General features: G+C 57.6%; 1 protein-coding gene across 17 annotated transcripts in view; it reads right to left on the bottom strand.

Annotated features, from left to right (window-relative positions):
- The window catches only part of MYO18A (myosin XVIIIA), a 101,260-nt gene that overhangs the window by 40,536 nt on the left and 36,599 nt on the right, over positions 1 to 24,125 (bottom strand). For 7 of the 17 annotated variants that reach the window (XR_011561943.1, XM_070772776.1, XM_070772775.1 and 4 more), the window contains exons 3-11: positions 7,676 to 7,810; positions 5,539 to 5,626; positions 5,241 to 5,347; positions 4,941 to 5,117; positions 4,385 to 4,598; positions 3,752 to 3,894; positions 3,094 to 3,194; positions 2,329 to 2,392; positions 1,957 to 2,101 (exon numbers count right to left, since the gene is read on the bottom strand). Coding sequence is in view for 16 of the 17 variants with exons in the window: in XM_070772776.1 (XP_070628877.1) it covers positions 1,957 to 2,101; positions 2,329 to 2,392; positions 3,094 to 3,194; positions 3,752 to 3,894; positions 4,385 to 4,598; positions 4,941 to 5,117; positions 5,241 to 5,347; positions 5,539 to 5,626; positions 7,676 to 7,810 (1,174 nt within the window). In the remaining variant the exon portion in view is untranslated. Of the gene's footprint in view, positions 1 to 317; positions 938 to 1,956; positions 2,102 to 2,328; positions 2,393 to 3,093; positions 3,195 to 3,751; positions 3,895 to 4,384; positions 4,599 to 4,940; positions 5,118 to 5,240; positions 5,348 to 5,538; positions 5,627 to 7,675; positions 7,811 to 9,003; positions 9,082 to 11,169; positions 11,815 to 14,225; positions 14,286 to 15,805; positions 16,505 to 22,270; positions 22,355 to 24,125 lie in introns of those variants that run through there. The other 10 variants (XM_070772784.1, XM_070772783.1, XM_070772771.1 and 7 more) reach the window with 6 other exon arrangements.

Here is a 24,125-nt window from a genome sequence, read left to right on the forward strand (position 1 = left end):
CCAGGTGCCAGTGGTGGGGAAGGACAGAGGACAAGCCGGCCCACCTGTGAAAAGCACAAGACCAGCCTGTGCCTGGTGGTGGGGGGGCAGGGGACGTGTATCAGAAGAGTACTGATACCCCCCCCCCCCCCATTCCATGGACACACTAGGGCCCTTCCCCTTCGCCCCAGCCATCCACCAGGGGAGATCTCAAATGTCCACTGTGGCCCAACAGTGGGGAGGCAAGAAAGAGCTGCAGGGGGCTGGGACGACGCGCCTCAGCCAACACGCGTCTAATCGCCGCAATTAGGGAACGCTAACAAGAAACAAGGTTTTACCTTCGGCAGCTTCTGTAAGGCAAAGGACCAGCATGCAGCATGCAAAGAAAAACAGCGTGTTAGCAAACAGTCATCAGCTGAGCCTGCCAGGCCCAGGGTAGGGCCTGTAGGGGGTGGGGGTTTGTGAAGAAAAGCCAGACAGAGAACACAACCCCCATTCAGAAACTCAGAAACACAAACACACACACACACACACACACACACACACACGCACACATTCACAGCCTCATAGTATTTGTATGGATATAATCACACCGACACACACAGAAAGAGACCCAAAAATACTTTCTACCACACATACACACATGTACGCATGCACACACACACACACACACACACACACCCCTCTAGCAAATCCTGGAAGCTCTGAAGAGCTAACAGACGCTGCTCAACAAGGTCCATGTGCTGACGCACTCAGAGCTCTCCACATGCAGTCAGCACTGAGTAGGGCTACAGGAAACCTGGGCTGTCACCTCCTCAGAGGGAAAGAACGTCCTCAACACACAACCATAAGCCCATCCACCCGCCCATCCACAAGTGCGGAGCAGCTTTAACTCTGAGCCCGCTTCCTCTTTGGCAGGGATGCCACCTGCTGGGATCATAAGGTACCTACCTTATGATGCCTGCTCTTTCCTGTTCCCACCCCGCCTCCCACCCACCAGCGCTTCCTCACTCCTGCTGACAGCCTGGGGCCCTTCATATCCCAGAGGAAGATGAAGCCAGCGCCCCAGGTGCCGTTCAGAAGCAGCAGCCCTTCTCTATACTGGAGGAGAAAGAGGCGAAGAGGCGCTCAGAGTGCCGGCCCATCCATTTCATCTCGGAGGAAGGCAGGCCAAGCCACACCAAGCTCCCAGCCATTCGTGAGACCCCAAGCACTAATGCTGAAGCTGCAGCCCATTCGATACCACGGCGCCTGCTGCCCCCTAGTGGCCGCCACCCTGACATGCAAGAGGAAGAGGCTCTTAAATACCAAACCAGTGAAGATTAGGGAAGATTGAGGGGAAACTGGCCTTGGGAAGCCCCAGGAAGCAACACACCCTTCCCCACCAATGCCCCACGGAGGGCATCCTGAGAGGTTCCAGGATCTGTACTCAAAGCACGTAGAAGAAGCTATTCCTGGGCCTCTGAGAAGCCCCGCTGCCCACAGGCACCCTTTCCACCCTCAAACCTGGGGCTTCTCCCAGGCCAGTGCCCTCTGCTCTGATAGAAAAAGCTCAGCCCCCAGAGAGAGCCCAGGGCAAGCACCAAGACAGGGCACGGTGGCCCCTACACCCCTGGTCGGGGTCAACGTCAGTTACCCGCTTGCTCCTCGGGGGCCTCTGTCAGGAAGGGAACAGAAGGAGAGTTATTCTGGGGGAGGCGGGCTACTCTGAGTTCGTGCCCTAGTCTTTCCCCCCAGCCCCCTGCTGTTCACAGCCCTTCCGGCCACTGTCGCCTCTGGCCATCACTGGCAGAGACGCTCCTCTGGGTGTTTAGAGGCTTCTGCTCTGATGAGGGGGACTGGGAAAAGGGACAAGCCAGAGAGAGGTGCCTGATAATAGGCAAGTGTGTGCGGGGTGAAGACGAACTGGGGGCGGGCCGGGCGCCCACCAGCTTTCCCGGGTGACCAGCCAGCCTGCTGGGCTCCACGGTGGGTTACCTTTGGTGGCGCCTGCAGCCCCCAGGTGGTAGATGGCAGCCAGGATGAGCCAGCAGGCTTTCTGTTCGTCCGGGGAGATGCCCAGCACCTTCATGGCCGTCTGGAGCTTACTGAACTGCTGAGCTGCCTTCTGCTTCTCTTCAGGCTGCAGGGTCAGACGGGCACATGGGCAGCGGATCTCAGACGGGGTGTCCCTTCAGCCATCCCCATGCTGCCAGGCCCTCAGGGCAGCCCAGGCTGGGGTACTGCCACCCACCTGGAGCCAGGTTCCTGCTATTCCCCTGGGGCACTCCAGGCCACCCGAAGCTTCTCCTACTCTGAGGCCCCGGGCTGCCAACCTCCCCGCCACACACACACACACAGGCCCCTCACCTTGGCCAGTGGCACAATCCCAAAAACATTGTTCTCTGCCAAGTGGTTCAAGTGGAGCTCTGTCCTAGGGGTACACACGAGGCGTTAGCGCAGGGCTGGGTCCCCACACCGAGTCCATCTCCCCACCAGGGTGGAGGCAGAGACTCTGCCTCCAGACTCAGTTCCGTCTCTCCACCATGCCCTTCCATCAGGCACCTTTCCTAACTGGCCCGGATGCGAGGCTAGCACCCTGAGCTGCTTGCTCAGCCTTATCATTTATCCTTTTTTCAGTGAACACAGACAGCAAGCCCAAGGTCTAAAGGGAAGAGCCTGGCAGAGGAGCCAACATCGAGGCAAGGGGGCCAGCATGGAAGGCAATGGAAAAAAGGCTCAGTCTCTGGCCCGTATGTGGGCTCCAACACCAGCTTAGCCCCACACTAGCCATGGGACTGCAGGCAAGTCCCTGACCACCTGCACCTCGGGGTGCTTTCCTCTCTAGATCTGGTGTCACAGGGAGCAGAGATCCTAGCCAAGCCCTGGGAATGCTGAAGGGTCAATAGTGCCCCTCACCTATAGCCAGGCCCCCAGGGTCCAAGGCCAGGGAGCTCCTGCCGGGCAAGGCCTATGGCTCATTCAGCTCATCACCTCCAGGGCCTAGCTCATAGCCTAACACATAGCGGCCGTGAAATAAACAACCGGCATGGGATGCAATCAGGGGGCAAAGCCCAGGAGCTGTCAGTGGGTGGGAGCCTAGAGCATCCTCCCAGTGCCCTCTGTCCCACTCACCTGAGGGTGCCATCCCCACAGGCCAGCAGGTAGTAGAAGACGTTGAACGTGGCCTCACCAGCTGGACGTCGGGCCACACGCAGCTTTTCCAGAAGCATGGTCTGCGGCACAGCATAGAGTGTGTGGGCCGGAGGGCAGGCCCAGGTCAGGCTTCCCCAACCAGGCCCGTGGCAATGAGCAGCTGCATCTTATTCTCCAGAAGCTCAACCAGAGGCCAGATCACCTCACAGGCAAGCGTGGGGGCAGACCCCAGAGCTGGGGAAGATCACAGGCCCTGCCACCCAACCCAGCCTCCAGGGGAACCAGGCACTCGGGGTGAGCTATTTCACAAGCATGGAAGGGAACCAGCCTCAGAGAGGGGGCCTTACTTTACTGACAGGCCAGTCTTGCATGGGTCAGTCAGGCTGAGAGAAGGCCCTGAGCAACTAAGGTGTGGGCCACCCCCGGATAGGCAGGAAGCCAAGCCATGCCCCACCCAGGGCAGGAGGCACAGCGGGTGGGCAGAATGTGGAGGCTCTGGGCAAAGCAGGACAGCCCTGCTGGGGCTGGGGTCCATTTCGTTGGGGCAGAATCTCAGGAAAACGAGGCACAGGAGAGAGTCTGGTTTCTAGGCATGAAATCGGGCAGCCAGTCTCTTACTACCCTGCATGTCCCTCACCTGAATAGAGGCGGAGGCCACCTGGCCAGCCTGGTCAAAGTCCAGGGAGAGGATCTGGGAGAAGCGGGTGGCGTTGCCGTTCATGACGGTGGGGCTATTCCCAAAGGCTTCCAGGAGGGTGGACAGAGCCTGCCACTTGTCCACTGCAGAAAACAAACCCCGGGGCTGTCAGGAGGGCCAGGTGCTGCTCGCCCCCAGCCACGGGCTCCAGAGGCCCAGGCAGAATGGGAGGCCCAGCCCGTGGCTACTCCCCTAGTACCCAAAGGCTCAGTTACTCACACCAGAACTGCTGGGGACAGAGGGGATTTGAGGACACAGAAAGGCCCGGGAGGAAAAGAGCTGGTATCTTGGTAGGGCCTCCATCCCCACCCCGTCTCCAGCCCCTGCCCCCTCTCCAGTCCCGCCCCGCCCCTCTCCCTCCGGCCCCGCCCCTCTCCAGCCCCACCCCCTCCCAGTCCCGCCCCCTCTCCCTCCGTCCGCCCCCTCTCCCTCCGGCCCCGCCCCTCTCCAGCCCCGCCCCTCCAGCTCCGCCCCCTCTCCAGTCCCGCCCCGCCCCCTCTCCCTCCGGGCCCGGCCCCTCTCCAGCACCGCCCCCTCCAGTCCATTCTGTTTCCCTGGTTGCCTCTGCCTCACCAGAGAACACCTTGTTCCCACTGGTGCCTGCGATGGTGGCCAAATATTGCACCAGATGCTGGCAGCTAGTGGTCTTGCCACTGCCACTGCTGCCCAGGAGGATGATGGACTGGTCCTGACGGCTCATAAGCATCGCCCTGTAAGCGGTCTGGGCTACTGCGTAGATGTGGGGGGCCATGTCCTCCCGCCGACACCCTTTGAACATGTGCATCACCTTGGGTGTGAGAGGAATGGAAAAAAGGGATGGGCGTTCTTAGCTGGCCCCATGTGGACAGCCTTCACCCCCAAGACCCACACCTTTCTGGGCTTTTCACTCCAGAGGAGCCAGAAGGTTTGGAGGCTAAGGTCATGCATGGAAATGCAGATACCAGTCAAGTCCTGGCCTCTGTGTGAGGTGGGGGGTGAGGCTTCTGTCCCCATCCCTTGAAATGACTCCTGTCCCCAAGGTCACTGTGAATGTGGACAGGAGCCCCGTGGTATGCCAAGTGGAAGGGGCAGAGCTGGGGAAGGCAGGCGAGGTGGGGAGGTAGAGGGTGGTGGGTCTGTGGGGCCGCACCTTCTCCGAGTACACGGCCGGGGCCCCTCGGGGACTGAGGACCAGCAGGCTGGGGCCAGCATACGTGTGCAGCAGGCTGGCACCGTAGCGCTGGCGCAGCGTGTGCAAGACGCTAGACTCGTTGAGGTACACCAACGAGGCCAGATCCTCCAGACGGTCACAGGAGGGAGCATTGGCCTACGGGATGGGACAGACAGGTGGGCACCGAAGAAGAAGCAGATCTGGTTGGCCGCGCGAGCAGACAGCCTGCCCAGCCCGACACAGCCCGCCTCTGGTGCCCTCCACCAGCCTCCCACGAACCTTCTCCACGTCATCCTCATCCACGTCCAGGACGGCCCCATCATGGTCGAGCTTCACGCGCACCTTCCCCTCGGGCAGGCTGAGCTCCTTGGATTTGAGCTGAGTGGCTGCAAAGCAGGGACAGACAGACAGACAGACATGGGCCTGGGAAGCCATGGCAGTCCTCTCTGGGGCCTTCACGGCCCTGCCTTCTCCCTGTGCACCATCCAGCCCTGGCCAGACCCAGAGGCCCAACAGCTGCCCAGTCCTGAAACCAGAGAGGCCCAGGCACCTGGCCCCTGGGCCTCCCCAGACTCACCCAGCGAGAAGCCATCCTTATGGACAAGCCACACCTTCTCTGTCTCATACCAGGCCTCCTCGGCGGCAATCTGCTCTTCTGTCTTCACCTGTCGGAGGGAGGGGAAGGACAGAGAGTCGGAGCCTGTTCTGGAAAGCAGGCAGGGACAGCAGGAGGGGAGATGCGTGACGGGAGGGGCTTCCAGATGAGCCACTGGGCAAGTGGGACGAGAGACATCAGAGATGTCAGAGAAGAAAGACAGGGACACGTGGTGGATGTGCCCAGGAGATAGCAGATCCCAGGAGAGCAAATCACCTGTCCCCTCTCCGCGAAGCCTGGACCATCAGTGTTCTGCGCCCTGAGCCCTCACCCTGGGCTGCAGCTGCTGTGACCTCACAGGCCCAGCTTCTCCATCATCCACCTGACAGTCCCTCTTCACCAAGCAGGGAAAAGGCATGTCCTCAAATCTGAGAATGTCTCCCGGGGACTCAGTGCAGGCTGATGGGAAGGTCTGGATTCCTAGCCTCGTCCCTGGCCTTCCCTCCAGAGGATGCTGTCCTGGCAGGGCTGTGTTCAGATGCACATGCCAGCCTCCTGTGCCCCCTCCATGCCTCCCCGGAATGGGCCCAGACCCATATGGACATGCTGAGGCCACAGAAGGGCATGAAGCAGCGTGGCCAGGGACATGAGGCAGGGGCGGGGGCAGCACTGCTCTGTCAAATGCAGGAAGAAACATGCATGCCACACGAATGGGCATGGACATGGGTATAAAGGGGCGGGGAGCCCCTGGAGGCCCAGGTGGTCACCAGTCAGAAAGAAGCATTCACGGGCACTGTCAGGGTGTGGGGCTGCCAAACCCGGCACCCCCTAAGACAACCTGAGCTGAGCAGAAATGGTGCCTGGGGGAGCTGGGCAAACGGGAGAGGGGCTCAGCCCCCACGGCCCATCAGGGTCCTTTTGTCTTGTGGGCGAAAGGGCAGCAGGATTCATCCAGTGGCCTCGTGGGGAGATGGTCACCCTCCCCAGGGCATGAGCAGTCCTCAAACTAGCCCTACCTCCCAGCTCTCTGGGGGTCCCCAGCTCGGAGGTATAATTAGTTTCTTAGAGTCCCCCATCCTCATGAGGCCTGAGGCCAACGTACAGACACTGCTCTGTGATACTGATCCTCTGGGTGAGGGATCATAAAGGACAAGAACAAATAATAACAATAAGTATGTTCTCTATTACATTTCTTGGAGCTGAAAGAAAAAGATCTGTGTCCTACTCCCAGGGTGGATTCCAGCTTCAGATCACTCCCTCTCCCTTGCTTCAGCTCTCCTGGGCTCTAGAGTCAGAAGGCTGGCTAACACAGTGGTCTCTAGACTCTGCACATCGTGGACAGGTGAAATTACCCCTCAAACAGGAGGATCACCATCATGGGGCTGCCAGCGTTTTAATAAGACATCTTTTTAAAAAGGCTAGATATTTATATTTGAAAAAAAAATGGCTTTATAAAACAAAATTATTTAAAAAGAAATCATGAGACAGGTGAAACCTTTGTATTGAATGGGCAAGTTGTAGGGGACAGATGTTTGGTGACTGATGACATCAAAGGATAAGGGCCTCTAACTCACTCAACTAAGTCCTTTAAAGCTAATCCGAAGAGAGGTTCCCACACTGGCCAGCAGGGGGAGACAGAGGAGGCACTTTTTCAGGCTCCAGAGTTGGGGAGGGGGCAGAGGTGGTGGTGGGGCGCTGGGTAGAGATTCAGTCTTTTCAGCTTTCTCTACCCGGAGCTGGAGCCACAGGAGACTGGGGTTCGATCCCTGGGTTGGGAAGATTCCCTCAGAGGAAGGTATGGCAACCCACTCCAGTATTCTTGCCTGGAGAATCCCATGGACAGAGGAGCCTGGAGGGCTACAGTCCACAGGGTCACACAGAGTTGGACACGACTGAGCGAAGACACACACCCAGAGACCGCAGAAACAGAAACAGCTAGGAGCCGACACTCTCGCCAGGCCCTCGGGCTTCAGTGGCTGAGAACCTCGCGCCACAGAGGCCTAGAGGCTCCTCCAGGGCTGGACACAGAGTGGCGGCCCCATGTCCAGCTCCCGGCATCGCCTCCCCCAGGGATCCCCCCAGATACCAGCTGGGAGCCAGAAGGGGAAAGAGGCCTTACACTCCAGCACGAAGCCCGAGCACAGACGCCAGCCCAGGTACAGGCCGGGGGTGGCGGGTGGTCACCGGAGGGCTCCTGAGCGGGGCAGGAGTGCCCTACCTGGCTGTGGGCAGGAGAGGCGGCCTCAGGGTCCAGCTACCAGCGGCAGGCAAAGGAGAAAGAGAGAGAGAGGAGAGGGGTGAAGACAAGCAGGCTGTCCGCGTGTCCCCTTCAGCAAGCACCCCGGGCCAAGTAGGGGGAAAGAGGGACGCATCCCCAGGAGGTAAGGGGGCTGGCTGGGGCAGGCGTATTGCACCCAGGTAAGGAGAGGCCAGACCAGGTAAGGAGAGGCCCTGGGTGGTGAAGAAACACTTGTCACCATCAGACTCCTTAGTGCAGATGCTCTGATAAGTCGTTCCCTGTGACAGGTGGCAGCCTCGCTGCCTCTGGCCATAGTCTCTCCTAGGCCATCTAGTCTACTCTGCAACAGCCTCCTCTTCTGTGTTGCTAGGCCAGGCCACCTCACCACCCACAGGGCCCGAGACCCTGGGAGCCTGTGGCCTGATCTCCCGGGAACTGCCCAGCCTAGCTCCCCTGTAGCCACCAGACCCCAACATGGGCTGTCCCTGGCCTCCAAACACCCACCCGAGGGTGCCACTCCCCAAGCCAAGGATGGTCTTTGAGAGCTGTCACCTCTGCGTAGCTCATCAAACAAGACCACCAGCAGCTCTATGTCTAGGATCCCTTCTTCAAAGTCCCATAGCACCCACCCCACTCCCACCCCACAGCACGCAGAGGCTGCATCTATCCAGGTGCACCTGCCAGCTGCCCAAGGACCACAGATTGTGGCCAGAGCCTGTGGCCAGCCTTCGCCTCCCCATCTCGGTCTGGTTACTCCAAGGCCTTTTTAGAAACGAAGGGGAGGCCGCCTGGCCTTGGACCTTGCCTGTGAGAAATGGGCAAGGAGTTTAGAGCCCCACTTGGGTCTGGAGAATCAGGGCTTGATCAAAAAAGGAGAGTGACTGCTCCCTGCCTCACACCCACTAGGTCCTGGCACCGAGACAGGCCCTCTGGGGCAAGAGACTAGGGCCAGAGGAGCGGGCTGGATCTCCAGCCAAGAGGGGCCCCTCCCATGGGTTCCCTGGAGGAACAGGCCTCACTGTGCTCAGACCCCCCGCCCTGCTCTTCTCTCATTTCTTCACGTGGGAAGCCCACGTGAAGGCCTCCAGGCCACCAGGGAGCCCGCCTTCCATGGTCGGTGCTCCTACACACACGGACACACACAGCCTGGCCGGCAGCCCCTGCTAAGAGACAAGGGACTGGGAACCACAGGTGAGAGGCGGCATTACTGGAGCTGTGAAGATCCTCTCGAGCCGCCGGTGGGCCTCCTCTGCGGGGGTCAGCCAGACCTCAGGGGCAGCTCCAGCCTAAAGGTCAAACCACCATTAGTCCTGGCCCCCGGGAACGTTAGGGGCACAGCACACCAAGCTTCTAGCTCAGGAAGCCACTGGGACCCCCATGGGTAAGTGGAATATGGTCAGTGAGGCAAGCAAGGCACCACTTTAAGCTTTTAAGCTATCAAATGACAATAAAAGGGCTTCCCCGCTATCTCAGAGGTAAAGAATCTGCCTGCAATGCAGGAGTCGTAGGAGACAGAGGTTCAATCCCTGGGTTGGGAAGATCCTTTGGAGGAGGGTGTGGCAACCCACTCCAGTATTCTTGCCTGGAGAATCCCATGGACAGAAGAGCCTGGTGGGCGGCAGTCCATGGGGTCACAAAGAGTTGGACACGACTGAAGCAACTTAGCACACACGCAGGAGAATAAAAAAAGGTGCCTGGGAGCTCCAGGGTTAATTCTTTCCACCACCTTAACCCTTTCAGCTCCTAGATGGCCCATTCTCCCATGCATCCTCTCTGGCCCCTGCCCCAGGCCAAGGAAACACATGGCTGAACTCCAGGTCAAGGCCCATCTCAGCCCCAACTCGACCCAGAGAGCCAGAGGGAGGGAAGCCGGCCCAGGACCAGGCACATGACCCTCTCTGGCTCCTTGGAGGTTCTCCTTAGGGGCTAGTGGTTCAACTCACGACCAGCCCATCCAGCCAAAATGCCCCTGCCAACTCCTATGTGCCAGGTCGTCACTTCCCTGAGACAGAGTGGGCCAGGAGGGATGGGGGAGCTGCGGCTGCTCCCCTCTTAGTTCTTCAAAGCCCAGGAAGAATGGAATGGGGAGCAAGGCGGGTCTGGGACCTTAGGAATCCTATCGGGTAGCAGTCAGAGAGGTAGGCCTCTAGGGCCTGGGGGACAGGACAGGCCTTTAGGAAGTCCCCTGCCCCCACGTCCCCGACTGTCCCCTTCCAGCCAGAAGGAGCAGAGAGAAGCAGTAGTGAAACTTGGCACGTACCCCACTCCCCTGCGCAACCCCATGAGGCCCCAGAAGGGTTCACAAAATGGCAAAGCTTGAAGAGAAATGCCCCCCAACCCAAGGACCAGCCAAGCAGGCATCACCTTCCAGGGAAAGGGGCTGGATGAATCCCCTGTGCCTCTCAGCTTCCTGTCCCACCCAGAGGACACTCTATGGACAGATGGGAACCCCAGATCCAAAGGGGGGCCCACTGTGCTCCTTTGCCACTCGGGCCTAGAGTTCCTCAAGAGTCCTGCTGCCAGAGGGGACAGGAGGGGACAGTTGTCCAGGTCTGAAGAAACCGTGACGGCAGGGATGGCATTAACAAACCCTGTTATCAGCATCACCGTGTGCTCAGTCACTCAGTCGTGGCTGACTCTCTGCGACCCCTGTGGGCTGTGTCCCGCCAGGCTCCTCTGTCCATGGGATTTCCCAGGCCACAATACTGGAGTGGGTTGCCATTTCCTTCTCCAGGGGATCTTCCCGACTAAGGGATCGAACCTGCGTCTCCTGCCCTGGCAGGTGGGTCCTTTACCACTGAGCCGGGGCATCGTTTTCTCGTAGAAATAATGTGCTTGGTCACGGGTTGCTGCTCATTATGTACATCATAAGACACTCCCAAATACAAAAATCACTCATTTCCAAAATACTTGTGGCCCCAAGGGCTTCAGAGGAAAGACGGTAGACCGATATGAACCCCATGCGACAGCGGAAGGCTTCGAGATGCTGAGGGCCCGCAGGCGTGAGGGGCTGGGGGCAAGGTGTGAGCACAGGCCACCTGACCTCAGAAATTCTTTCTACCCTTGCAACGATCTGCTAAGATTCTGACGGGCAGCTTGGGATGTGGCGCCTCCCGCTGACACGGTACACGGCTCAGGGCCAGGCCCCACCTCCCACGAAGAGTGAGAAAAGAGCAGCTCCATGCGGTCAACAGGGCCCCTGGGTTCTGGCGTTCAGTAAAGGAAAGCCATGCAGCCCTGCCATCTGCATGTGGCCCGGGCCCAGCTTCTTTGCGGTCATGCAGGGCTTGTGCAAAAGAGCCTGGGGAAGCTGACCGCCAGCCCTCCGTCGAGGACAGCGAGGGGACCGGGCGGTTAGTGACACACTCGGGTACCTCCTGCTGAGCATCAGGGACTGCTGACTTGTTCGGCTGCGATCCAGTGAGGTTCGACTTGAGGTTCGGGCCAGCGGAGCCTGGGTCTGCCAGCTCTTCCGGCGGGGCCGGGGAGCCTGGTTTCCCTGAGGAGCCTGGCTCCTGGCTGGAGGAGGGCTTCTCTGCCTTCCCAGGAGACTGCCTGCCCCGCGGCTTGTGGTCCCTGCCCCGGCCCCGGGACATCAGGCTCCGCAGGCCCACGGAGAGCTCGTCCTTGGCTGCCTCCTTCTTCGCTTCGGGCTTAGGCGGAGGAGGGGGGGCAGGTGGGGGGGGCGGCTTGGGGCCAGGGGCTGCCTTTTCTGCCTTCTTGCCCCGAGCCGGGTGCTCAGGGGATCGGACCCCTCTGCCCGGAGGCTCCTTGGCGCTCCCAGGCTCCTCACCAGGCAGCACCCTGCTCACCACCTTCCTCACTGCGTTCGCCACCCTCTTCCGGGACAGGCCCTGGGCCTCCTCGCTGGGGCCATCCGCTGAGGTAGCCGCCGGGCCGTTCATGGCTGGAGTAGAAGTGGGGCTCTTGGCTCTCTGGGGAGGTTCGGAGGGCACAGGGCTGGTGGAAGGCTGAGGACTCTTAGATGGGCCACTGCTGCCCTTTGAGCTGCCCTCTGGCTACGGTCACACAAATATAGGGAGACATTAGCAGCAGGCCCTGTGTCCCTGCCCACCCTACCCAGAGGAAGTAAGAGGCGTGCCCTCACGCCTGGTCACGGAGAACTTCCATTCATTCAACAGACAACACAAGCTCCAAGAGGCCGCCCCAGGAAGCCCCCGTTCTATCCTCCAGATAGAACAATTGCATCGAAGAGTTTGGCTTCTCTCTCCCACAGAGCACAGGCAGGTTACCTGCTGTCCATCTCTAGGCTGAGCTTTGAGAGGCCAGCACAGGATATCCAAAGGCCCAGGAGGCACCCCAGCAATACGGGCTTACATCAGGACAGCAATCAAGCTCGGATCCAGGGAAGCCCAATCCCTCACAGACCAAACACAGCAGAGATGCAGCACAGTGAGGCCAAACACCCATTCCTACCATTAAATCCTGCGCCTAACTCTGGGCCTTCCTGCCTCTGTGGTCCTCCTATGACCCGGCTTTCTCAGCAGTCAGCGCCAGAGCCTGCCCATCCCAATGAAAACCACAGCCAGGAAGGAATTCTCAGCCCTCAAACATGCCAAGCCTTTTTCCTCCCGACTCCTCTGGTCTGTGGCCACCATCCACTCCTCACCCGAGCTCTCCAGGGCTGCGGAAAACCAGTGCTGGCCCAGGAAGCTTCCACCTCAGCCTGCTTTCTGCCACTCTCCCCGCCGTTTTCCTTGTGCAAACCTCTCAAGGACTGGAGACCTCCTGACTCCCAGAGTGTGTGTGCGGAATAATAGGAGGAAGAGGGGGCAGCTGCGACACTCAAAGGGTTAAGCACTCAAGCAACCACATCTCAGCTCTGCTCAGAGCTGGGGCCCTGGCTCAGCCCACTTCTGGGCACCTAGGAGTTCCCCAGAGATGCTGTGACATTCTGCCTGGTGGAGACAGTCTGTGGTCCCCAGGGATTGCCACTGGGCATGGCAAACCAGGCTGGCTAGTATGGCAGGGCAGTCCCCTGCAAAGATGGCCACCCTGCCTGGGGAAGCCAGGTCAACCTGGGGGCCCCTTGCTGGTAAGCCTCTGCCATTCATGAGATGTGCTTGAGTCCTCGTTCTCCCAAACAGTGACCTTGGTTCTAGGGTGTTCCTGGGTACCAGACTCTGAGAGGGGCTGGCAGCCACTCTGCTGATATGCAGGAAGGCGCTCAGAGAAGTGGACAGACCTCTGGCTGCCATGTGTGGACTGAGACCAAGTGACCTCAGCCCAAGCCTCAGCAGCAGGGGTGGCCCGGCTGCAGGGGTGGGGAAGGGAGGCCTTAAAGGGGCCTCCTCCTCAAGCTCTTGGGTTGAGAGTGTTCAGTGGCACGTAGAGCCCCTAGAGCTGACGTGACCCCCACTGCTGGGTCCCACGCTCCACTCCCTTCTGGCTTTCCTCCCACACCCTTTAACTGAAGCTAATGATCACAGTGATGATGCTAGTAACTGCTAACATCATCCGGAGCTTATTATGTGCCAGGCAGTCTTTTAAGCTCTTTACATCTAATTCTCCCTCCCCAGCTGGCATGCTCTAAGGCCCCTCCCTCACAGATCTCAAACATATCCCTTTGAAATCACCCTGGCCTGGCAGGACTGCTAACAGATCAGGTAGAAGCCGTTAACACCTGGCTAATCAAATCTCCACCCAAGGAAGCGGGGCGGGGGAGGGCAGGCACCTTCTGGGGTAACGAAGTTCGGATCTGTTCCGTGACCCAGTAGTCCCAGAGCCCTTGGCCCTCCTGCCCGCTGGGCCAACAGCAGCCCTCGCCTAAATGCACATATCTGGACCTGGCTGCTGTAGAACTCTCTCCCCTCTTGCCTTAAAAGCGTCCAGCTTTATTCAGGGTCACTGTCCCTTTATTCTGCCTCTGTCCCAAGGCAGAATGACTGGTGGGGGTTACGGCACCGGGTGGCTGGCGCCTGCCTCTGGTTGCCTGCACCGAGCAGCTGACGGGGTCTTGGGAAGAGATGGCAGCAGCTGCAGTGAGATCCCTCCCCATCTTGTCTTGTGCCATCAGAGCAGGACCCGGAGTCCCAACAGCTGAGCTCTCATGTGACGCTCGCCCACCTAAGAGCGATCCTACCCATGCCTCTCCAGCCCCAGAGAGTTCAGGAAACCAGGACCATAGGAAGGAATGAAGGAGAGGGGTGTTAGGGAGAGGTCCCTAACATGCCTGGCACTGCCATCTCCTTCACACACCCCAGGTTGGCATCACATTTGCTGTTCTTCCCATCACTTTAGTGGCCTTCCCTCCAGCCACCCCACACGAGAAGGGGCATGCTAGCAGGCCTGCCGGCTCCATGGAACTGCCTCCCAGACACAGCCCGCCTGGACACACAACTCACTCACTCACTCACTTCCTTTCTCTCTCTCTCACACACACACACATGCGTCTGGGAGAACCACTTACAGCCCCTTCCTCTTTGGCGGGAGGGCCAGGCTTCGGGAGAGCTTTGTCCTCCTCTTTAACCTGAGGGAGCAGACAGAAGTCACTGGCAGGTCAGAGGTCAGGGTGGGGAGACCCGGCAGTGAAAGCACAGGAAGTAAACACCCAAGCTGTGGCTCCCTCCGAGAGGCAGAGCTCCTGAGTGCTTGGGAGTCCTGGGGCTCTGGACCCGGGCAACAGTTATCCTACCTTGGGGTCAAGATTGTCCAGGGACAACTTCAAGGATGAAGCATCGCTGTGGGGGGTTAAAGCCATGGATCCTTTACCGTCAGTGACCGGCCATGTGGCCCACATGGGCTGCCTACAGAGGTCCACCCATGAGAGTGACATCATGGCCTTGCTTATAGGAAGCATCCAGCGAGTTCAACTCAGGCCGAACTACAAGAGCCATTCCCAGCTCAAACAGGAGGTGGTCTGAACAAGAGCCCCCTGACCCCAGGACTGTTGCGGGGGAAGGACCCCTGTGTATGCGGCCTACAGAGCTCAGTGTGGGGTGAATAGGCAGCCCAATCGGGCTGGCCTCCAGGTCGGTACGATTTCCTCAGCACAGAGTCTGCATGCCTTCCCCACCAGCCAGCCGAGCCCTGGCTGGAGACAGGAAGTCGGGCAGAGGCAGGAATTCAGGAGACCAGATATCTTCCCAACCTCAGACCCACAGAACTCTGCCAACCATGCAGTTGAGGGAGGCAACCCCAAGGTTGGGGGGGTGGAGGAGGGGAAAGGAGGAAAGATGCCCGGGCTCTGGGGTCTGTGCCCGGCCTGGGAGCTGGCTGGCCTGAGTTAGAGAGGAGGAACAGAGTCAGGGGCAGACGGCAGTGACCATAACGTATCTGGGAAAAGAACAGACAGTATGGCCGCTCTGATGGTTCTTTCAGCTCAGAGCCTGGCTCAGAACAGACCCAGAGGGCTAGGCCTCCGGTCTGGGTGAGGCTTCTCCTCTCCCGCTCACTAGCATCCCTCCCTTCAAAAGCTCAGGCAGTCCCAATGGTTTTCATTTCTCTTTTTCCCCCAGTCACTTAGGACTAGAGGAAAAAGACAGGTCTGTCACCAGGGACAGGAGCATGGGAAGGAGTCCTTGATTCCTAAAGGAAAAGATCCTTAGAAACGCATCCAGAATCATTTTAATTATCCACCCGCGGGGACTATCCTTGTGTAACCAGGGTCCATGGCTGATTTTGAGCTCTAATTAGCAATGCCTGGGGGCACTGACCAGCCTGATGGCTGCTGCAGTTTTAAAGCTAATAGCCCATAGAGCTATTTTCAGTGGGCTCAAGCTTCAAAGTTAGTTCACACTGCCACGGACAGGGGGAAAAAGGCCCATTATTCATCAGAAGGGACTCCACGACTTTAGAAATTTGGGACTGGAGCAGAGAACAGGCAGAGAGGGGCTGGTGGAGAGGAAAGGAAGGAGAGTCTAGGTCTGCACCTGACGCCCCCCGCAAAGGCCCATGCCACCCATCCCCCATCACACCATGCATTAATTCCCGGGCACATGGGTTAGAGGGTCAGCGAGTGTTCACACACCACCCAGACACACTCATTACGGCACGCAGTGCTGTTAGCTCGGGCCCAGCGATGGCCCAGACTCCAAGTCCACTCCGTGTCCTTCGCCAGCTCCAAGTCTGTCCTCCTTCTGGGTGGCTCAAGCTTGGGGCCCCAAGGGTCTTTCCCAAGTGGTGAGGCATGGCAGCCCCCTGAGATGGCTGTGACACCAGACCCAGCTCTGAGCTCAGGTCTGGATTTAGCCTGAGGCTGACTCACCGCCCCTCCCCCACCGGAGGGTTCTGTCTGCTGGAGGTCATTGCCCAGCTGGGGACTGTGCACAGCACAAAGGCACGCGCAGGTCTGCAGCCTGAATCACCCTCTGGCCCTAGGCAGTCAACTGGCCCGGCTCCCCACTCCTGGCTCCTTCTCGCCCTCCCCATTCCAGACCCCAGACTTGGGGAGACCCAGTTCTGAGGCCTCAGAGCCAAAGCCATTCCCAGTGGCCCCTTCACAGCAGCTCAAGTGCACAGGGGTGAGTCAGAGAAGCAGCGGCGTGCAGAGGACTTGAGGGGTTAACTTGGAGGGGCACCCGTGGGACAAAAGGCAGCTCAGCTTACCAGAGGTGGAGCTCAGGGGAGGAGCATGACCCAGCAGAGGAGCCCATCCAGGCAAGAAGAGGGAGTTCACTGCCCGCCCTGGTCCTTCTACCCAACCCCCTAATACACATGCCCCAGTCCATCGCCAGGTCCCAAAGCTCCCTCTCGCACCAGCCAGTCTCCTGCCTGCACACGCCATGCCAAGCACAGAGGGAAAAAAGCACAAAGATTTTGAAGTATAACTTTCCTTTTGCTCCCAGAAGGCAAACCTTGATGAAAAGGCCATGGTGCCGAAAGCAGCCCACACCCTGGGTCAGAGAAGAAACGGGGGCAGGCTCTCTCAGGGGCTCGGAGTCTTCCTAAAGACCAGGACCTGCCGGGACAAAGACTGTGGGCCACAGGGGAAAGGAAGGATGGAGTGGAGGGGGGAGGATTATGAAGCTCAAAAGGTCAGAGAAGGAGTAAGGAATAAAAGATTAGAGGAAAGAGAAGACAAAATGAGGTACAGGCCCTTGACCTTCCTGCCCTGGGCAGCTGTGTGTCCTTGAATAAGCTGCTTCACCCCTCTGGCCTCTCTGTGGAATCAGGGGATGGGCTGGTCCAGACAGTGGCTAAAGTCTTTTCTAGGTCCGGTACCCTAGGAGTCGGGGTGCGGACAGGCACATGCGTGCATGCTCAGTCGTGTCGAGCTCTTTGCGATTGTAACTCGTGGATTATAACCCGCCAGGCTCCTCGGTCTATGGGATTTTCATGCAAGCTCTTAATTCAGTGAACCTGCAGGCCTGGGAACCAGGAGGGGGTTAGGGAAGGACTAGGACTCCTGTGGCTTTGCCTTTTACCTGCAACTCACCAGCACCTGCCAAGGGTAGGAGCCTGGGGAACAACACAGCTGCCCTGTCTGGGGGTTAGAAACCAGAGTGGGTCCTCTCAAAACTCAACAGGTGGAATCTGCCTCAGCCCAGGGAGAGGTGTCATCTCAAGAATCTGTTCAAGTCAGCGGAGTTTAAACTGGTTCATTCTTATTGTTGTTGTTGAGTCACTAAGTCATGTTTGACTCTTTTCGACCCCATGGATTGTAGCCCGCCAGGCTCCTCTGTCCATGGGACTTCCCAGGCAAGAATACTGGAGTGGGTTGCCACTTCCTTCTCCAGGGGATCTTCCCAACCCAGGGTTGAACCTGCATCTCCTACACTGCAGGCAGATTCTTTACCACTGAGCCACCAGGGAAGCCCATCACTCTTATTCTTACTTATCATGAATTCATAGCAAAAAAAAAAAAAAGGAGAGAATATTTTGTTTTCAGTGAATTATTTTTAACTTGCTTTGTTTATGTTTCTATCCTATTTGTTGCTGTTTAGTGGCTAAGTTGTGTCCAATTCCTCTGCGACCCCATGGGCTGTAGCCTACCAGGCTCCTCTGTCCATGGGATTCTCCAGACAAGAATACTGGCGTGGGTTGCCATTTCCCTCTCCAGGGGATCTTCCCGACCCAGGGATTGAACCCTCATCTCCTGCATTGGCAGGCAGATTCTTGACCACTGAGCCACCATGGAAGCTTCTACCCTATTGTCAGGTTATATTCTAGACTGTAAGTTGGCTTGTTTAATTCACTGACTCATCCTCTGATGCCTTGCTCCAGCTCTCCCGTGTGTCCAGAGAGGAGCCTGTCAGCCTCAGGCTCTGAGGACACCGGGCTGCCTCCACGTCAGCTGCTCCTCAGGAGCATCCTTCCGACCACAGATGTAGGCTTTTCCCTGGAGGAAATTCTTTCTGTGGCTTCTGTGCTCAAGTGCCTGGATCTTTTCCTCTCTTCCTTATCACTAGATTTTAACTAAAATTAGAATTAAGAAATACCTGTCTTTGTCCCACAGAGAACAGGTAAGGAATGCAGTCCCAAAGATGGTGGCAACATCTCTGCTACATCACCTGCATCTCTCTCTGCTACAGTCACCTGCATCTCTCTCTGCTACCCTAGCAGAACTGAGACCTGATGGTTCTGTGGAGCGAGGGTACCTGGGAGCAACAGCCTCTCTTCTCTGACCTGTTCTCTCTCTGGTGAGTTCAGACATTTCCAACAACATTCATTACTGAACCTGGAACACCTACAATGAGAAGGGCCCTGTAAAGGTGTTTTATGTGTATTTTTGTATATAAATCTTATAGCCTTAGGATAGGAGAACCATTATTATTCCTGTTTTACTGACGAGGAAGACGACTCAGAGATGAAGTCACAAAGCTGGTAAGTGGTGGGGCTGGGGTTTCAACCCCAGTGGCTCCGGCTGCAAGCCTGTGCGGCTCCCTTGGAGGCCCATCTTTTCTGCTGTGTCAGGCAGGGCTGGGGGGCTGAGTCATCCTTAGTGGCCAACTCTGGTTAAGATCTGTGTCAGCATCGAGCTCCGGGAGGCCTGGGTCCAGCCAAAGCAGAGATTGAAAGGGCGGAGCTTACCAGCATTCAACGTGTCCAAACTGAGTTTCTGGACTTGCAAAGGGACCATAACCCTGCCACTCTCTAAGGCTCTGGCCACCTCCTGCCTCTCTGGCACTCCTGGCCTCTTCTCTTCCGGGAAGGGGAGAGAAACCAAGGCTCACCAAATCCTCACTGTGGTACTCAGCACAGGGGTAGGTGCTTCACACTCCCTCCTCACCTAATCCTAACAACAACACACTTTCTGGGTAAGGAAATGGAGAAGGCAAGTCCCGCGCTGAGGGCCCCCCAGCTGGCAGGTGGGAGCATTGTGATTCACAGCCAGGATGGATCTTGGGAGCCGCTTGTGCTGCCTAGATCACTCTCCAGACTGTGATTTCCTCATGGGCAGGACTCTGTTTTTACTCATCATACTGTGGGCACTTAATAGATGTTTGCTGCCTGACGGTCCTGCAATGGGGGTCCTCTGTACAAACCTCTTATTCCCATCTGGTCTCTTCCGTTGGCTGTAAATTATCGAGAATAAAGCTTGTCCATCCCGATTCCCAGGGATGTGGGGAAAAACAAGGGAGGTATAATCTCTAAATTTAGCAACAATAAGTAGATAGTAAACCCAATTGCCATGGGGATGAGGGGAGAGCAGGACACTCTGAAATTGCTTAGCAGCTCTTTGCAGAGCCAACAGTAGCCATCCCACCTTAGGGAATGTATAAGCTGACTTAGGAGAAACCACTCCCCGCCACACACACACACACAAACCTATGCAAAGATGCAGCATCTATAATAGCCCTAAATTGGAAATAATTAACTCCCTAGAGTGGGAGGGGATCAGGTAAACTGTGCTAAATTAGTATAATCCATTGTTATGTTGCCATTTAAACTAACAACTATGTGGACAATGTAGCCATATGGAAAACTCCTCCTAAAATAACATCAATCAAAAACACTGGAACCTAAATAGTAAGCAAACAGTGATCATAACAATCTTGTAAATTGTGCAAATTAGACGCAATAGAAACACTTGGTATTTATTGTGTTATGTATTTGTTACTTACTATTTATTTCTATTATAAAGATGGCAAAACAGTCCATAAAAAAGAAAAAGTGGAAGAGATAACAGCCAAAAACACTTGTTCTCAAGGAGGAGAAATCTAAGAAATGTGTGGAGAGACCCATCTACTCTCTGCCCTGAAGGCTTCCAAGGCTGGGGTTGGGTTGTGGGGCTGGGGCAGGCTGGGTCTCACCCTCTGCATCACGAGCAGGACCATCCGCTCTTTACTTATCATCCTCTGGGTCCCTTGCAGGAGGGGACGGGTGCACAAACGCCCCTAGGAGAATCATCCCACCCACCAGGCACCCTCCAGGCATGGAGTGCTCAGCCTGGGCAAATGCATTGAGGCCCAAATGTCCATGCAAGACATCCACCCACTGTGAGCCCCCAAGGACAGTGGACACCCCAAGAGTGAGTGCCTAAAGGAAGAGAAGATCCGCCACTTGTGACCAAGGAGCCTGGCAGCTCTCCCCTCTACCATTTGAATGCAGAGGGTATCTCCCAGGTGACCCTCTTCCTGCTAGTCCTAACCTAGCACCAACTTATCTAAGGATGGGAGAGGAGGGTGGTGGTGTGAGGAAGAAATACCAGTAAGAACAGTTAGCCTTTATTGAGCATGTACTAAGTGTCAGGCACTGTGCTGAACCCTTGACATGCATTATCTCAATTAATCCTCACAACATCCCTCTGAAGCAGGTACTAGTTTGATTCCTACTTTACAGATGAGCAAAAGGAAGCTCAGGACTGACTTGTCCAAGGTCTCATGGGTTCACAGAGTCAGACACGACTTCACGACTGAACAACAACAAAAGTCTCATGGGAGCAAGTAGCCGACTGGGACGCACACCCAGGTCTGTCCTCCAGCAGGAACCTCGGAGGCTCATGTTAGGGGACAGAAGGTAGCCCTGCCCCCTCCCTTCCTTGGTTCACCTGCGTCACTGACCTCCCATGACACCTCCTGCCAGAGCAACAGTTTGGGTAGAAAGCAGGGGTTTTCCAGAGATAGCCTTTCCCCTCCACCTGCCCGTGACTGCAATAAGCTTTATACTGAGCCTCCTGGGAGGAATGGGGGTGGCTCTGCCAGGAATGCCTTCAAGGCCAGGCTCCAGAGGAGAAAAGGGAGAAGAGTTTGGCAGGGACAGCCCGGCCCCTTCGGTCCAGCCTCCAGCGAGAGCCCTCCTCTGGCCCAGGGCGGAACAGAAAGCCGCCAAGTGAGAGGCCTCTGCCGGCCGGGCCAGCCTGGAGGAAGCAGGTGCACTGGGATGGCTTCCTGTCAGCACTGCAGTTGCAGAAGGCCCAGGCTTCCTCTTCCAACGGCCAGACCTGCTGGGGGGCCCCCCTTCTCTGGGGATCCTCACTGCCCACCTGCAGGGCACTTTGCCAACTGCCTGGCCATCACCGTGCATGGCCCCAAATCTGTGACCTGGTGCCAGAGACCTGGATGCCCAAGGTGGGCAGGGGTGGGGTGGGGTGGGGTGTTAAGCAGGAAGCACCCACTCCCAGGGTGTGAAGTCTCTCAGGCTCCACCCCCAGCCCGCCCACACACCTCGGAGCTGGTGCCAGTTTTGAGGCTGGGGCGGGGCAGGCTCTGGGCACAGGGGGACACAAATGCTCTCGGGCACATCTCAGGCTCCTGATCCACCCCCGCCAGGCCAGCTCCTAGACTCGGCCAACTGCTGACACAACTGAAAACCTTATCCTTGGTGGCCAGGAGGAGCGGCGTGGGGGGAGCAGAACACACTGAGGGCAGCTCTGTCTCTCCTCACTTGCTTTTTTAAGGAACTTACTCTTCTGAAGTAATCTCTGCTAAAAAAGAGACCTGTAGAGAGTCAGGGCATCCCCAAGATGCCATCTGTGCCCCGTTCGAGTGTCCGATTCATAGAAATGGAGGAGGCGACGCTGAGCCCACCCTCGGGTGCTCTGAGTGGGGAGCCCTGACAAGTCCCCAGACCAGCCCTCTCAAGCCCCTCTCTCTTGTTCACCAGGAGGAAAGAGGGGTGGGGGGTAGGTGGAGGGCTCTGCTGGCAACGCAAACCAGGAACAGGACTTCCAAAGGCCTGGGAGATGCTAGGGTTCTGGGCTTTGGGAGGAAATAGCATTGTCAGGAATAAAGGCCTGGGGCACTCACGGTTTGTGAGGAAGGCGTGTCCCGGCAGGTGGGGTGACTGATACTGTCCCGGACCCTGAGGTTTAGAGGATGGTGCCCCCTCCCAAACTCCCGAAGTCATGAGTCAGACCCAGGAGTCCCTGCCCCTTGCCTCAGAGAGGCAGAGACTGCGAGGATGAAGGATTTCCTCCCCACCAAGAGGCCAAGAGAGGAGCCTGACCCCTCCCTCCCCACCTACTTCAGCCACATCGAGGGAAACGACAAAAAGGCCCCTCCTTTCCTAAATGAGGAAATAGCGTGAGGAGTCTGGGGCGTTTCCGGGGTGGGGGGTCACAGGGACACTCACCCGCATGGCCTGGCCCGGAGCAGCCCAGAGCAAGGAGTCTCCTCTCCGAAGCTGCTCCCGTTAGCGGCTCAAAATAGCACTGGCAGCGGCCCCGCCCCTGTTCCCCTCCCTCTCCCCAGGCCCCTCCCGGCCGGAGCTGCCCAACCCTGGCCAGAGCCAGTCGGAGAGAGTGAGAGATTGAGTGGCCTGGCCGGGAGGACTGCGGGAACCAGGTATGCTAGGAGGCAGAGGGGGGATACAGCGTGCCTGGAGGAGGAGGAGGAGGCTCTCAGGGGAAGGACGTGGGGTGGAGGTGGGGGGCCGGAGGTGTTGGAGGGCTAGGGGCAAGGGACAGGGAGGGGGAGACTTTCCGGCTGACACACACCCAGGCTCCCGACAGCTGAGCTGATATGGCCCCTAAAAATAGCAGAGGAATTTGAGACCTGCAGCCCCCCAGCCCCACAGGCCAGGATCAAGATGAGCATACGTACACACACACACCCCAGCACACATGAACACTCGATCACAGCACGGTGTTCTTGAGAACATGCAATCATAGGCTCACCCCAGCCATCTAATGACTGCGGCAGAGGCCAAGACAACCACTAACGTCACCTCCGATACAACAACAGCAACAGACACACACAGGGCCTGCTGCACGCTGTGCCCAAACAGCAGCCGCACGGCCACCCCGTGAAGTCCAGCAGGAGCGGAGACCCACACGATCAGTCTGAGGCCCACTGTGGCCGCCTCCCTGTTATAAATACACCGGGGACGTGCATGGAATCGACTGCACGCTCTGTGTAGACGTCCCTCTCCCCCACGCTGCCAGCGACTGAAGAGGGTGGGGCTGGTGGGGCGGGGTGGGTGGGCCTGCAGGCAGAGGAAATTGTGGGTGTCTGGGTGGTGAGCAAGGGCTGCAGTGAGAGGCCAGTGCTCCACATGGAGAGAAGCCTGTGGAGTTAGTACCCCAGGGTGCCCAGACCAGGGCTGGGGACACCCATGAGGCCGAAGTGGGGGCTGGGAGCAGGTGGGAAGGAGCCAAGAGACAGCTCTTCTGAAGCTGTCTCAGACGCTGTCAGCTCTGCAGAATAAAGGAAACAGTTGTCACCTCCCTCTTCCTCTCCAGGAAGAGCAACGGTGGGGTGAGGGTGAGGGTGCTAAGAAGCCTGAGCAGAACTGTCACCTAACCAGGGCCCAGCAGGGGGTCTGGAGACCCCAGGCCTGTCATCCTGGCCGCTCCAGTGAGCCCAGTGAAAAGGCTGCTAAGCACTGCCCAAGAAGACCAAAGCCCAGTTCCACCTCCTACCTGCCACTCACTGTACCAGCCATCAGGACTGGGCTCCCCAGGCGGTGCTAGTGGTAAAGAACCCTCCTGCTAATACAGGAGACCTAAGAGACGCGAGTTCGATCCCTGGGTCGGAAGATCCCCTGGAGGAGGCAGGGCAACCTATTCCAGTATTCTTGGCTGGAGAATTCCATGGACGGTGGAAGCTGGCAGACTACAGTCCATAGGGTCAAAGAGACCTGGACACAACTGAAGCGCCTTAGTGCTCAAGCCCTGCTTTCTAGGGAGGGGGCTTCCCAGGCGGCTCAGTGGTAAAGAACCTACCTGCCAATGCAGGAGATCCGGGTTTGATCCCTTGGAGAAGGAAATGGCAACTTACTCCAGTATTCTTGCCTGGGAAATCCCATGGACAGAGGAGCCTGGCGGGCTACAGTCCATGGGGTCGCAGAGTCGGACAAGACTGAGCGACTAAACAGCAATAACTGCTTCCTAGGGAATGGTGTGTCTTCCTAGGAAGATGATCTGGCCCCTCAGGGCCATGTACCACGTGTCACAGGTCTCTGCATCTCCAGGGCTTTCTTGATACAA

Source organism: Bos indicus, chromosome 19 (genome assembly GCF_029378745.1).
Source record: "Bos indicus isolate NIAB-ARS_2022 breed Sahiwal x Tharparkar chromosome 19, NIAB-ARS_B.indTharparkar_mat_pri_1.0, whole genome shotgun sequence".
NCBI lineage: Eukaryota > Metazoa > Chordata > Mammalia > Artiodactyla > Bovidae > Bos > Bos indicus.